This window comes from Elgaria multicarinata, chromosome 5, assembly GCF_023053635.1.
Source record: "Elgaria multicarinata webbii isolate HBS135686 ecotype San Diego chromosome 5, rElgMul1.1.pri, whole genome shotgun sequence".
Lineage (NCBI taxonomy): Eukaryota > Metazoa > Chordata > Lepidosauria > Squamata > Anguidae > Elgaria > Elgaria multicarinata.
This window is the reverse complement of record NC_086175.1, coordinates 57324389-57339915: the sequence shown is the minus strand read 5'-3', so window position 1 is coordinate 57339915 and position 15527 is coordinate 57324389. Positions and strand designations below refer to the sequence as shown.

The window sequence follows — 15527 nt, the reverse complement described above, 5'->3', positions numbered from 1 at the left end:
GCTCTTTGCTAGGCTATTAAGACAGACTTCACCCACAGTTTGCTGCTAAGATGTGCCAAGGAATTATTTAGCATATTATTTATAGCATTTATACAACTTAGTGATTGTGATCAGTTATTATCTACTCTAAATTGCAAAGAAATGAGTAGACAATTTACCTAAAACTATTACATCCAAAGGATGGGGGGGGGGAGGCTATTTTAAGAATTCAATAACAGAACCTTTACATTATTCCTATCAAATGGAGCCAAAACCATTTTTCTACTGGTCCAGGTAAGTTCCAGTGGAAGACGCTGAGCTTGTCTTTAACCGACTTTATCTTTATTTACAGCAAATAAATCCTGTACAGTTGGCTTCTCCCACTGGATTGTCACTTGGAAGCAATAAGGGTCTCCCCACCCACCCCCAAGTCAATCAAAGTTCCTGGAAGATTACTAGGTACTTTATAGACCTAACAAATAATAAAATTTCAAGGCACTAACATATTTTTTAAAAGGCTCATGCCTGCACAATGTTGCACTGCGCTTCACAATTGCTGTTCATGTGTGGTTTCACTGTCAGAAAGACCATGGCCATCATTTTTAGCAAAAGAGAGGTCCTGCCCCTTCAGCGGCAAAAACAGCTTTTGGGGTGAATTTTAGTTGAAAGATGGCAAGAGAAACCTTTTCTTCTGCTGTAGTTTGCAGTGTACACAGCATCTTGTAAAAGACACGTGCACACATGCGTCAGAGACAAACTCAGTCATGTATACTTTGGTCCTCTGTCAGACTCATTATCCAGCAAGCAAAAGAGAGCTGATCAGAGTCACTTAAGGTAGGAGCTTAAAGTGTTGTTTCTGAAGGAGCAAAATCTTCTGTGGGATGCTATTCCATTCATTACAGAGAAATGATTTACCTTTCCTCAAGGCTCGCAAATTCTGCTTTGCATGGCGATGCAGCTCTTCTACACAAGCTGGTCTGGTGGAAGGAAGGAAAATGTTTCTTTGCTGATGCCAAGGTGCGCGATAGTAGACACTCAGTTTGCTTTCTGCATCCAGGTTTGAGACAGCTGTGGAGGCGAAGAGAAAAGGACATTTAGTCACAAATAATAAAATACAGATGTGTCTTACTTGAATACATTAAATAAAAACATCCATTAGCTCAAAGATCAATATAGGTTGCAACCTATTAATAAAAACTATCAACATATATAACTTGAAATATAATTTTTTTAAATTGTTTTATACTCTAGCTGCAAATCAAATCCGTAAGATTCTGAAACATAGGAGTTCACGAATCCATCAAACTTTCAGAATGATTCTAAATAATATCCACTCCTAATATGAATGAATAAACAAAAAAATGTGGTGATAGAAACTCATTGAAAAAATTAGGGAGAACATGAATAAAATGGACACAAATTAGCGCTCAGATGAGGTAATCTATCGTTATTGTTAAAGGGATGGATCTAGGATCTGCTTCCACAAGATGGAAATCTTGCACCCAATTTTTGGGAGATCATTCCCCACTTCAGCTCATCCCATTCAGCAGGCTTGAGGGGTCCTGAGGGGCTAGTCTGGGAAGGAGGGAGGAAATAAGGCCACTTCTGCCAGTGCAATTGATCCAGCTTAAATCTAGATACAACCTAACGAACATTGGGATCAACCCAATGTCAAAAGATCAATGAACTTTGACAACTTCCAGTATTTGGGGATTTTTTTAGAAGGCCACCAGAAAATATAATAACATCCTTATATTAATTAATTCTCATCTCAGTCATTTCCCCAATAAAGCATGCTGTGGCTGGTTTGTAAACCAAGAATGTTTCCTAACACATTTCTGACATGCTGGTAAGAGTAAAGTGTATTACGGGTACAGGGCAACGTTTATGATGGTATTGGGGTAAAAGTCAACAAGTTTTGTGACATGAACATCTCTTGACATTTATTGGTACAACTTGTGCCTGCTAAGTGTCTTCAATAAATGACCTGATTTCACCCCTTTTCAGTGATGGAAGACTGCAATGCTTAGACTGTGCCTACTCCTCCTATTGCATGGCACCATTATCAGACACTTCTAAGAGGCTTTCTAAAATCTTAAGAAATTACTGGTAAATGTCAGCAACAGAACTACCCCAATATTTTCTGTTACCTGAAGCAGAGCCCAACTGGTATCCCCGAACATGCTGATGGCCCCCAGACTATGGAACTATCTCCCTGACGAGGCTCGCCTGGCACCAACGCTGCTATCTTTCCGGCGCCAGGTTAAGACTTTCCTCTTTGCCCAGGCATATGGCAGCACATTTTAATCACCCACATGTTTAGTTTTTTAACGGTTTTTAATGCTTTTTCTTTGTTTTAGAATTTTAAATTTTGTATACTCGTTTTTATCTTAATTTTAGAATTTCTGTAAAACGCCCAGAGAACCCTGGCTATGGGGGCGGTATATAACTGTAATAAATAAATAAATAAATAAATAAATCCTGCCTAGGGGTTGGACTGATCTGAAAATCATGTTCTTGGCTGAGATTGTAAGATTTTAGGCTTAAGCTTGTTGTATTTCCATATAAGTTTGCGAGCTTTGGGTGTTGTTATTTTTGGGGTTTTTTTTTAAGTGCATGGAAATTCACACCTTTTTTGCACCTTTCACCCAAATATATGCATTTCTGTGTGCATTTCCCCCAAGTATTTTCTATAGATGTAAAGCAGTTTTCCATAGATATATAATCCACTTTTTAATACATGCATTTTGTGTGCACTTTTTACTAAAATGCATATTTTTGTAGACTTTTCCACCAATGAACTGCATCACCAAGCTCAGAAATGTGTAGATTTCGTTATACAACTCCATCTCAGCTCATTTCTTGTCTTGGGAAGCATGAATGTGGTAAATCTGCATAAAATATAGGTGGAATTAACTTCTCATCCATCTCTATACCTGCCTTCACCTATCTCCTCCATGGTGCCACCTGAAGCAGTTGCTTCCCATGTAGAGGCAGTTTCATGTGCACTGGCCCTTATCCACTGCCAGCACAGCACTTGATAACTACATGTGATTCCTAGGCATAAAGAAAAACAGATTTTCTAGCTTTTCACTCCTGATCATACACATCCATCATTCATAACCTCTACTCTCAGCTTTCCTCCTTTGAAAAAAAAATACTGTAGCTGAGTTGTGTATGGATGCTTGAAGGTAGTATGGCTTAGTTCACTCAGGCGTGTTTGTTCTAATAATAACAACACAAAGGCCAGCAAGAAAGATTTCTGCTCTATTTATTTTTGATAGATCCAAGGGGTTCCCCCCATGGCTCTTGTCTGCTTTTTTAGACTCTCACGTTTTCATTCCCCCTCCCTTTCTGTTTCTAAAAACCTTTAATTACTAAAGTGAGTAAATTTTTGGGAGGGGGAGGAATAAGCAACAGATTATTTAATGAGTATAAGTAAAATAATTAAAGAGGTATTTTTTTTTAAAAAAAAATCACGAGTGGATGAGTAACGGCGGGGTGTACTGTAGTTCAGTGGTACCGCATAGGTTCAAGCCCTGGCATCTCCAGGTAAGGCTGAGAAAAAAGCCAGTCTGAAACCATGGAGTGCTGCTGCCAGTCAGTATATTTATTTCTGTTTCATTTGTATCCCACCTTTTTTCCTCCAAGGAACCCAAGGCAGCATACATAATCCTCCTTCCCTTTTTATCCTCACGATAACAACCCTGTGAGGTAGGTTGGGCTGAGAGTCTGTGACTGGCCCAAAGTCATCAAGTGGGCTTCCATGGCTGAAAAGTGCCTAGATCTCCTGAGTCCCAGTCTAACACTATCACCACTACACCACGCTGGTTCTGGACAATAACATGCTAGTGTGTAGCCAATGACATGGTAATGGACCAATTGGCTCACTCCAGTGGTGTAATGGTAACTTTATAAGCGCAGGAGCTGATGACAGCTCCCATAGCTATGCTTCCTAGCAGAGTCCATAGTCATACCACCAAGATACATATATTTATGTACTGCTTTTCTGTTATTATACTCAAAGGAGCTATTGTACTGCTATCATAAAACACAGACATCCAAAACATACAAGCCATTAATAAAATCTCACAATTACATTTATGGGGCATGACTGTGATCCTATGCATAGTTACTTTGGGGTAGGCTTCATTGAACTCAGTGGTACTTATGTCTGACTGCATAGGTTCAACTTGTAAAGCACATTGAGCCTTAACAAAAGATCTTCAGCCAGCAAAAATGCAAGCTTTAATTTTTAATTAGAAATGCAAACAACCTTGCAAAGAAAGGGTAACATTGGAAGTGCTCGTGTGAAGTAGGAACTCCATCCAAAAAAAGGGGGGAGGGATCCAGCTTCTGCTATATTTTCTTCATTCTCTGGTTTACTTTATGCACAGTTTCTCATAAACAACAGCTTGGAAGCCTTGTTATCACTTCATTCTCTTGCCAGAGAAAGGAGAGTCATTCAGTCAGAGGACATGATTGCTCCTGGTCTAAAAAAACGTCTCCCCTGCGTATAAGACACGTTCCTATCTTCCTAAAACAAGAGTATTTCCATGCCTCTACGAAAGATAGGAGTCTACACGCCTTTACCTTAAGGCAGGACCAACTCTTCCGCATCAAAATGCATGATGAGTCAATGGTAACACTATTTCTAACATCTACACTCAATATTGTAAGAAAAACACAAATAATTTCCAGACAGAACCTGTTCATCTCAGATACAAGATAACCTGGGAACACATTCAACTACATCAAATATATTAGTGCATAAACGTTTCATAGAGGCAAGTGCCAAAACTGATGTACATTTTATTTATAGTTCAGAATGTCTTCAATTACACCCCCCCCCACCTTTGCTGTCACATTTATGAAGTTAAAATCTACAATGCTAGCAAAACATACAAGTTGTTGTTTGTGGTGTATGGCCCATACACTCTCAACACAGCAATCATTTCTGATCTGCAGATGCTACTTTTAACTCTCTTGGGACAGTCCATCCACTGTGACCCAGTAGGCTAAAACAAATTCCATCCCTTGGCCTGAAGGGGAGCCAACCATACCCAACTTGGCTCACACAAAAGAAGCACTGTTGCTGGCCTGGGACACCTTCTGAGGGTAAGAGGGGTCCATCTCTCTCCTAGGTGGGCTGTTTTAAGATGCGCTGCTTGGCCCCACGGTTACCAAGCCAATAAACCACAGCACCTCCCTCTTCCTTCCCACCCCGCTGGGCTGCTTGGCTCAACAGCAGAAGCTTGTCAGACTGATTGGCCCCGTTCAGAAGACACCTTAAACCATGGCTTTAACCACGGTGAAAAAGGCAAAAAGCCTTATTCACCATGGTTAAAGCTGGGTTTAAGGTGTCTTCTGAACATGGCCCGGCTTTCTGGCTTAGCTATCATGGTTAAAGTTGTGGTTTAAGGTGTCTTTTGAATGGGGCCATTGAGTAGGCATGTCTTTAACCAATGTTGCTCTGAGCAAAAAAAAAAAAAAAAAAAAAAGAGAGAGAGAGAGAGATGTGTTTTCGGTATGCAAGTTCCACAGGAACCTTGGGAGAATGGCAATGAGGCAGAGTGTTTGTTCCTGATGTCCTGTCCAAGCAATTTAAAACTCTCCCCTCCCAGAGATCAAAACAGCACGGGGAAGAGGAAGATGTGTGTGCAGCATCTTCTGTGGAGAGAAGTGATTGATCACGCAAACAGAATTGAGCGAGTGACTGCTTGTTTGTGGACAGGAGACCAAGGGAATGGGGGTTGCTGCCCTACCTGCCCCTACTGAGGAATTGCCATTGAGCACTAATGGCATAGCTATTAGCTACAGGGTGGTTAACATTTTTTTAAAAAAAACCAACAACCTTCCCCCAGTAATGTTGCACTGGGAAAGAAGAGAAAAACTTTATAGGAGAATGGGTAGAGTTCATATGAGTCCATGAGGCATTTTTAATCTCTTAGCCTTGGTTAAGACACCCACCCTGGGCCTTTGTGTCTTCTCTTATCTGTAATAGGAATGTAATACTGGCTTCCCCTACATAACTGGTTTCAAGAAGGTGAGGCATATAAAAGTATTTTGAACATTTAGGAAATGTTTAGGAAACTACATAAATATTAAGTATAATATTATTATATACAGAATTTGTAATAGAGTAACAGTAGTAAGAAGTAACAGCTAGACATTCAAAAACACTTTCCAGAAGTTTCCAAAGGCCTTTCGGCGTTTGCTCATGATTTGTGGCAAAGACAAAAGATGGACCAAGATAGGGTGCACCAAGTGTTGTAAAAGAAGTAGCCCCACATAAAATGCAGTGTAGTAATCTCACTGGGAGGTTACCAGAGCATGGATAACCGTTGTCAGGCTATCTCTGCCTAAAAGTTGATAAAAGGTCCTCTTAGCCACCAAGTGACAATAACTGATCCAGGAGCATTCCCAAACTGTGAACCTGAATTTTGGCAGTGGGGGTAGACGGCTGCCAAGTGCTCGTCAGGCTGAGCCAAGCCTCAAAAGAAGCCGGGCAGTGTCAGGGCAGATGTGGGCGAGTTCACCCACTCCTAATGGCGACATGCATAAGAAGGTCTTTTGGGTGGCTGTGCCACCCACTCCCAAGCGAGGCTAGGTTTGCTCCCTCTCTGCTATACTTCCAATGGTGGGCAAAGATTGCCCTATTCAAGAAGGACTTTGGCCTGTAAGAGGGTCTATTTCTATTTATTTTTATTCCCAACATTTATAGAGTGCTCCATGTCTAAACAAATTCCAGAGTAAGGAACAATAAAAGATTTTTAAAAACCACCATATTAAGGTGTTGTTGTTTTTAAACAGAATACCAATAAAAACCGTGGCTGGTCAATTGAGAAGAGCTTCTTGAAATAAAGATGCTTTCAGCAGGTGCCAAGAACAACACACTGTTTGTGCTTACCTGACCTCCAAAGGCAGGGAGATCCACAGAAAGAGAGCCACCACACTGAAGTCCCTTCTCCTGGTGGACTCCAATCAGGTCATAAGTCCATGTGGAACTACCAGGAGCATCGCCTCTGATGACCTCAGTGACTGGGCAGGTTGGTAAGGGAGAAGACACTCTCAGATATCCTGGTCCCAAGTTACTTAGGGCTTTTATACACTAGTAGCAAAAACTTAAACCACGTCCAGTAGCAAAAGGCAGCCAGTGCGGCTCCCTCAGCAAAGGAGTTGCACGATGAAAAGGGGCAGCTCCTGACAACAGCTGAGCTGCTGCATTCTGCACTGGCTCCAGTTTCCAGACCAGCCTTTAGGGAAGCCCCACAGAGCGTATTGCATAATCTAGTCTTGAGGTTACTAGCACCATGTTCTTGTCCAAGCTAGGCTATAGCTGGTGAACCACTGGAAGCTGGTAAAAAGCACTCCAAGCCACCATGGCCACTTGGGACTCCAGCAACTGTGATGGAAAAGTACCCCCAAATTATGAACCTGATCTTTCAGAGGGAGTGCAACCGCGTCCAGCACAAGCAATGAGCCTATCTCCCAGACCCAGGAACCACTCACTCACAAGGCTTCCATCTTGCCAGGATTCAACTTCAGTTTATTGACCCTCATCCAGCTCATAACTGAGTCTAGGCACTGATCCAGGACTTGCACAGCCTCACCTGATTCAGATGTCACAGGGAGGTTGATGGCACTTGGCTCCAAATCCCCTAATGACTGCTCCCAGCAGCTTCAAATAGATGTTGAACAGCATTGGGGACAAGATGGTACTCTGCAGAACCCCACAGCTCAGTTTCCAAGAGCCAAGGAATAGTCACCCAATGTTACTCTGTGGAATAGACCCATAGGTAAGACTGGAATCACTTAACACAGTGCCTCCAATGCCAAGCCCGTGGAGTCGATCCAGGAGAATACCATGGTTGATGGTATGAAAAGACGATACAAGTCGAGCATAATGAACAGGCTTGCACTCCCCTGTCCCTTTCCTGATAAAGATCATCCATCAGGATGCCCAAGGCTGATTCAGTCCTGCACTAAGTTGAAACCCAGACTGGAATGGATCTAGATAATCAGTATCTTCCAACAGTGCCTTCTTTGCTGCCCGCGCTGCCACAGAATAGGCACAATTGTAGAGCATGCTCAGTCATCTTCACTTCAAGTCTTACGGCATTTGTCTATTGGTAGGGTGCTGTTTTAATTCTATAATTGTTATGTTTTTATGTATTTTAATGTGTTTTATTATTTTAATCAATTTTAAATGGTTTTTGTAAGCCCTTTTGAATGCCATTTTTGGGGTAGAATGTTGGGGTATAAATCAAATAAATAAAGTGTAAATGTTCACAAATATCTCTAGATTTTAAATTTTCTCCTCAGTATTGAGGGTACCGGGGATTGAAATCAGATTGAGTTCATACACTGCATTACTCATACATTTGAAGCAATATTTTCATAAAGTGCAATGTGAGAAATTACTATAAGCAGAAAGATAGTTATCATGCTTTTATCACATCTGGACATGACTTGGTTAATGTGACCTAAGCTGAAGACAGTAAAGACAGCAGCTCTGTGAAGATCTCCTTGGTTACAAACTGAATATCAATTTGAACCATTCATTCACAGCAAACACAGGTTGCAAACTAATTGCCTATACACATGGGCACCAGGAAATGCAGCTCAGTGATGGAGCTCCATCATACCTACTTCCCCACCCACCCCACACACTTTGAGTCCATGGTTTCCCCTTCCCTTTCCTTAGTGAGTCTGGCACTGGGCACTTTCACATCTGTGCATTGTTGCGCTATTTCAGCTCGTGTATCTTTTCACCTGTATCGCTACTGTGCCGGCAAAATCTCCTGCCCCACCCCCTACATTCTCCTTCCCCCTGCAGTTAATTTTTAATATTTTTAATATATATTTTCTTGTGCAAATACAATACTATGGCAGCCTGAAAGTGCGCAATTACGGTAAAACAACACACTATGCTTTCCCCTAAGATCATATTAAACAAGATAAGTGAAGACAAAATATTACAATTAGTTTTTGGAGAAGTTTGTGGTCAATGTTGGCATGGCAAGGAGAAGCCAACATTGTTCTGGTTAGGAAACCTAGTCATGCCTACTCAGGAGTACGGACCATAGAGTTGAATGGGACCGAGTCCTGGCATGGGCGGTGGCAACCTCTCTGCAGGGTGTTCAGGTGCCCTCTCTCCTCCTTCGCAGTTGAGCACAGAACCGCCCAGCCCTCCTCTTTTGTCAGTGACACTCACGCCTCCAACAAAAAATGGGATGGTCTGATATAGCGCAAGAACAGCAATACACAGGAGGGGGAGCAACTTTATTGTGCACAGAGGGGGGGAACTGAACTTTCTCGTTCCAAAATAAGATGGAAAAGGGAGGGGAAGAGGCGAGATGAGTGCAGGACAGGGACGATGTCATGTGAGTACTGTGCTGCAAAAACACAAACAAGGCATGGCGAGAGTGCGATAAACTGCTGGTACGATGGTCTAGCATGGTGGAAGAAGGGAGAATCCATAGGAGGGAAAGATCACATGCCTTTCAAGGGGCTGAGCAAGACTGAGATAAGTTCCTGATGCATGGGTGGGGGCAATGTCACTTCAGCAAGGGTTTAACATGCAATTGCAAAACACAAGAGTTCTGAGGGAAACACTGGCAGTGGGAAGATCTTATGGGAGAGGAAGGTGAGGAGAAAAACTTGAGGCACTGGAGGAAAAGGTAAGAAAAATACAAAAAGATCAAGTTGCCCTTTCTGTGTTTTTCCCCACACATGGGGACTAGCTACAATTTTGGATGACTGGATTGCAGAATTTTCATAACAGTACTGTGTGAGCAATGGCTCTCAGTGCTACAAGGGTATTTGGGCCAAATACTTTTTATGAAGTATGTGACTAAAGCTTTGTGGAATAGTCCAGTATTGTCTCTTAAGACTGGTAGCAGCTGTTTAGGGTCTCAGGTCATGGCACCTGTTGCTGCCTGACCCTTTTTAACTGAAGATGGCGGGGACTGAAACTCGGATCTTCTGCATGCAAAGGATGTGGTCCAACACGGAACAATAGTCCCTCTCCATATGAGTGATCCTTTCATCATCATCATCATCATCATCATCATCATCATCATCATCTCCCTTTGGATCGAGGAGGAGAACAACAATACAACAAATCAACGCATCTTAAAAATCCTTGATTTCACATTCATCTGGGTAGGCCTGCCAGAAAAGGCTAGTCTCTAAAGCTGTCTTAAATGCAGTGCCTCCTGCTCCACCATGGCATTCTTACCACTGGCACTAATGAGTCATACCTGAACATGATTATGATTATGATTATGATTACAGATCACTGACCATGAGCTTAAACTGTTTCAAGGGCTGTGTTTACAGAGCAACACCTGTCCGAGAAGCACACAGACCTTGTTCCTAGAAAGCTCCATTAGAAGCCATTTCCTATGCTCCAGTTCCCCCACCTTCTTTCCTCCGTGCACTAGAGGGGAAAAGGTTCAAGCTGGGAGAGGAGTATAAAAGCACTCCGCCAGTGCTGAGTGAGGCAGAAAGGCAGAAGGGCCATCTCAGTTCAGTTTCTCTAATGGTTTTGCCCTGCTAACCCTATAAAAATGGCCTCACAAAAGCATGTGCACGGCATATGTATGTAATCTGCACCCCTGCATTTACAAGCCAGCGGGAATCTCCACCTTCAAAGCGTACCGCGTACTGCAAAATACAAAATCCTCTGCAACTCATCCCTTCTAAGGCATGGTCACAGAAGGCGACGAGAAGTACCGCAACATGCTTATCTATTAATATATGTCTGAAATAATCAATAATGTATGTGTTGCGATACCCACTCCCCAAACCTCATTTGGATACATGCAGAAGCAAATCTGTCTGGGGAAGCAGCTTAGGAACTAAAAGCAAAAAATATAGGAGAGTTCCTGCATAATTCCCAGGACTGCTGAAGGCATGTGACTTGGTTTGTATGCATAAAACTGCAGCATTTCATTCTGCCTCCTAAAGGCCAGTACAAATGAACCCCCTACATTTCCTCCCTCTTTATATTCTTCAAGTAACTGGTTCAATCCCTCCCCATCATTCTTCCTTCCTTGAGAAATCTGAAGCTGTCATTTTAAGTGGCAGGTTTTGGCTTTGTTATGTAACAGAGCCAAGAAACCCACATAACTCTATGAAGAGACTTTGATCGCTCAGAGGAATTGAAAGCAACTTCTTTTAGGTCCTGGCTTACTAGTGACAACCAGTGAGAGATCAAATACAAATGTTGGCACAAACAAGGAGCAGGGGAACAAAACAGCCTTTCCTGAAGCAGAGGCTGTGAAAGAATTTCAGCAAGGTCACGACAGTGTCAGAGCTCTCCTCAGTTTTATTGGACTACCAATGGATAACAAGGTAACTGCCTACAGAGAGGAAGCCTATTGTCACTCTATCTCTGCAGCTAAATAGACTACATGGGAATTAGTTGACTTACAAAATATGAGTTTTGTCTCCAACACCAATACTCTTTTCTTCTAAATAAGCAATGAAAGGGAAGCAGAAACATCCAACTCTCCTTGTTCGTTTCCCACAATGGTACTTTCTCATAACCAGAGTTAGTCTAACCCAGGCCCACTCTAGTATGGATTTAGTGCTATGTGCATTCACTGGAAATCCAGCAAGAAAGTGACCAAGTTGCAGATGATTGCTCTAAATTGGTTTCCCCCATCCTGGTGCCCTCCAGATGTTTTGGATTACAACTTCCAGAATTTCTGAGATTAGCCATTCTGCCTGGGGCTGATGGGAGCTGAAGTCTAAACCACCAGGTTGGGGGAAGTCCGCTCAAGGTATTTGCAGACTGATAGCCCACACCTAACCACTGGTTGCTCTTTTCTATAGGGCCTATTCAGACAACATGCTAAGCCATGGTTAGGCTGCTAACCCTTTTGCAGCAAAGGATTAGTGAGTGTGTTTAAACTGTGGTCATATAGCCACCATGGGTAGGAATGGTTCAAACAACACACTAAGCCATAATGTTTAGCTCAAAATGCTTAACTACCATGGCTTAGCGTGTTGTCTGAACAGTGTCATTATGAGTTCTACATATTTAATGCATATCTAAGTCAGCCTTCCCCAGGTTGTTGTTCTCCAGATGTTTTGGATCAGCTCCCATCAGCCCCAGCACCATGGTCAGGGAAGACGGAAGTTGAACTCCAAAACATCTGGAGGGCACCAGTTTAGAGAGTTGATCTAAGTGCACATCATTTACTTTTGGACTGTATGTTCAGTTGGGCCTCCACTGGACATATCTAGGGTTCTGCCATTTAAAATTTCCACAGGTTTTCAATGTTGTTAGCCCATCTTCAGGGAACCTTGACTGGAGAGACAGCCACAGGATTTGGCAACAATATAAATTTGCGATAATTTTTTTTTAAAAAAGCTGCCTTAAAATGTAGGCATTACAAAAGTTACTTAACTGCCAGAAGTATCTGAAATTCAGTTACTCACGGTACATCATCAGCTCATCTATATGAACCATCATAGTCCTGGAGCCATGGCCATCAAAAATGAAATGGCAATCTGTGGCCAAGGTCCATCAAACTTTTTTGTCATCTCTGTTGAGTCTACCAACAAAGAGGGCAATTACAGCCAGCTGAGTTTCATAATGAGGATGTTGTTAAGTATTAGAGAGGGAGACCACCCAGTCACTTTTAACAACCAGAAAGTCATTCAGGGACATATACTTATTAGCTGATCGCTAATTACAAAGGCAGCCAAACTCTATTGCAAAAAGACATAAACACAATGGAATGATTATTGTACAAATATTAAAAACCTGAAACAAAAAAGATTTGGCTAGTTATTTTGCAACAGTTTGAGAAATTTAGATGGAGATCTCTTTTACCACTCTGTCTATAGATTGTGGTAGGTTTACTCCCAACCCAGAGTACCTTTCACTTCCTCCACAGCTGCTATGTTAATGTGCAACAGTCTGCAAATGACTTTATCTTAGCAGTTAAAATTCTGAAAATATTCAGAGGCACCGAACACTGCCAGTGGCTGGTTTGGTGGTGGAGTTACTGTGGTTTTAAATAATTGCAGACAGTGGACAAGTCAATTTTTAGATTCTAAGGAGATCTTATTAAGAAATCTGCAATCAAAACAACATCAGACAAATTATTTTCAGCGCTGTTCGATATTTAGATGATCGTGTAACCTGGACGAAAACAAGGATATCTTTATCCTGTAGTTAAGTATTTGTCTCCCCTACATGGGTTCAAATTTCCACTGGGGTGGATCTGCCTTCTGCAAGAGGAAGGGAACTTCCCCAAAAGGTATCCCACCACATCTCAGGTCCTCCACATTAAGCAGTATTTCCTGACTCTCTGTGGAGAATTCCAGGGGGCTGGAAGGGCTGTCATGGAAAGGAGCCTGCCTCTCCCAGTACAGCAGCTCATGCTTAAATCTGGATCCAGTCCATCCAGTATATTGATAGATGTTTTCCTATTCTTTCTTGAAACTTTCACAAAGCAGGATTACACCTACCTTTTATGTGCCTGACTGAATTCTGCCTCAAAAAGACCTACCCTAAAAGTAGCACTTCATTGCATCTCTCATTCATTCCTTTTGGGAATGAATGAGAGAGTTTTAAATGGCAATAGTCAGGAGATGAAACAGGACCCTTCACTTTATAACTGTACATACAAAACTGCAGCACCAAGTGGGTATAAAACAGCCACTGCAGATTAACCACCGCAAACAGAGATTTAATATCACTTAAAAGATAAAACATTTCAATGGTGGCAATTCACAATCTGTTATCAAGTGATGAACACACAGCCCTCAATTTCCTGACAAAGGAATACTTCAGAATCAGTGCCCCATTCTTGCCTATTTTCTTTTAAATATATCATGAATTTTCTTTCATAGTTCCAGAAAAGAAGATGTCCATTTACCAGCTACAGCAAATGAGCCCATAATAATGTCTACGAGTCCTGATGGCTATGTGCAACCTTCAGTATCTGAGGCAGTAAGCACATACATACCAGTTGCTGGGGAACATGGGCAGGAGGGTGCTGTTGCACTGAGTCCTGCTTGTGGGTCCCTGGTCAACAGCTGGTTGGCCATTGTGTGAACAGAGTGCAACTTGGTGTTTAACCTGAAAAAGAGTGAGTAGAGACTGCAAGAGTGCCCTTGAGAAAGGTTTTTTTTATAACCCGAAATCATAGAATCATAGAATAGCAGAGTTGGAAGGGCCTACAAGGCCATCGAGTCCAACCCCCTGCTCAATGCAGGAATCCACCCTAAAGCATCCCTGACAGATGGTAGTCCAGCTGCCTTTTGAAGGCCTCTAGCGTGGGAGAGCCCACAACCTCCCTAGGTAACTGATTCCATTGTCGTACTGCTCTAACAGTCAGGAAGTTTTTCCTGATGTCCAGCTGGAATCTGGCTTCCTTTAACTTGAGCCCGTTATTCCGTGTCCTGCACTCTGGGAGGATCGAGACGAGATCCTGGCCCTCCTCTGTGTGACAACCTTTTAAGTATTTGAAGAGTGCTATCATGTCTCCCCTCAATCTTCTCTTCTCCAGGCTAAACATGCCCAGTTCTTTCAGTCTCTCTTCATAGGGCTTTGTTTCCAGACCCCTGATCATCCTGGTTGCCTTCCTCTGAACACGCTCCAGCTTGTCTGCGTCCTTCTTGAATTGTGGAGCCCAGAACTGGACGCAATACTCTAGATGAGGCCTAACCAGGGCCGAATAGAGAGGAACCAGTACCTCACGTGATTTGGAAGCTATATTTCTATTAATGCAGCCCAAAATAGCATTGGCCTTTCTTGCAGCCCTATCGCACTGTTGGCTCATATTCAGCTTGCGATCTACAACAATTCCAAGATCCTTCTCGTTTGTAGTATTGCTGAGCCAAGTATCCCCGATCTTGTAACTGTGCCTTTGGTTTCTATTTCCTAAATGTAGAACTTGGCATTTATCCCTATTAAATTTCATCCTGTTGTTTTCAGCCCAGCACTCCAGCCTATCAAGATCACTTTGAAGTTTGTTTCTGTCTTCCAGGGTATTAGCTATCCCACCCAATTTTGTGTCATCTGCAAATTTGATCAGCGTTCCCTGCACCTCCTCGTCCAAATCATTAATAAAAATGTTGAAGAGCACTGGGCCCAGGACTGAGCCCTGCGGTACCCTACTCGTTGCCTCTCCCCAGTTTGAGAAGGTTCCAGAATCGGACTCAACTCTTTGAGTCCGATTCTGTAGCCAACTGTGAATCCACCTAATAGTTGTTCCATCTAGCCCACTTTTAGCTAGTTTGTTAATCAGAATGTCATGTGGTACTTTGTCAAAAGCTTTGCTGAAGTCAAGTTATATGACGTCCACAGCATTCCCAGTTTTATTCAAATGCGTCAGGCTTTGAATAAAAGACATCACAATCTTTCAACTAGCAGTGGTCTTGTGTGTTAAAAGCCCTTGGAGGGTCCCCTCCTTCAGTCTGCACAGGATTCCAAGGAGTGGGCAACACCACCAAAAAAAGGGTCCTATATTGGTAATCGCCAGATGGACATTTTTAGGATTTGCCAAAGCCAGGCAGGTCTA

General features: G+C 42.5%; 1 protein-coding gene across 1 annotated transcript in view; it reads right to left on the bottom strand.

Moving 5' to 3' along the window:
* The window catches only part of NHS (NHS actin remodeling regulator), a 78739-nt gene that overhangs the window by 28177 nt on the left and 35035 nt on the right, over positions 1–15527 (bottom strand). The window contains exon 2 of the mRNA XM_063126423.1: positions 895–1047. Within this exon, the coding sequence (XP_062982493.1) occupies positions 895–1047 (153 nt within the window). The remainder of the gene's footprint in view (positions 1–894; positions 1048–15527) is intronic.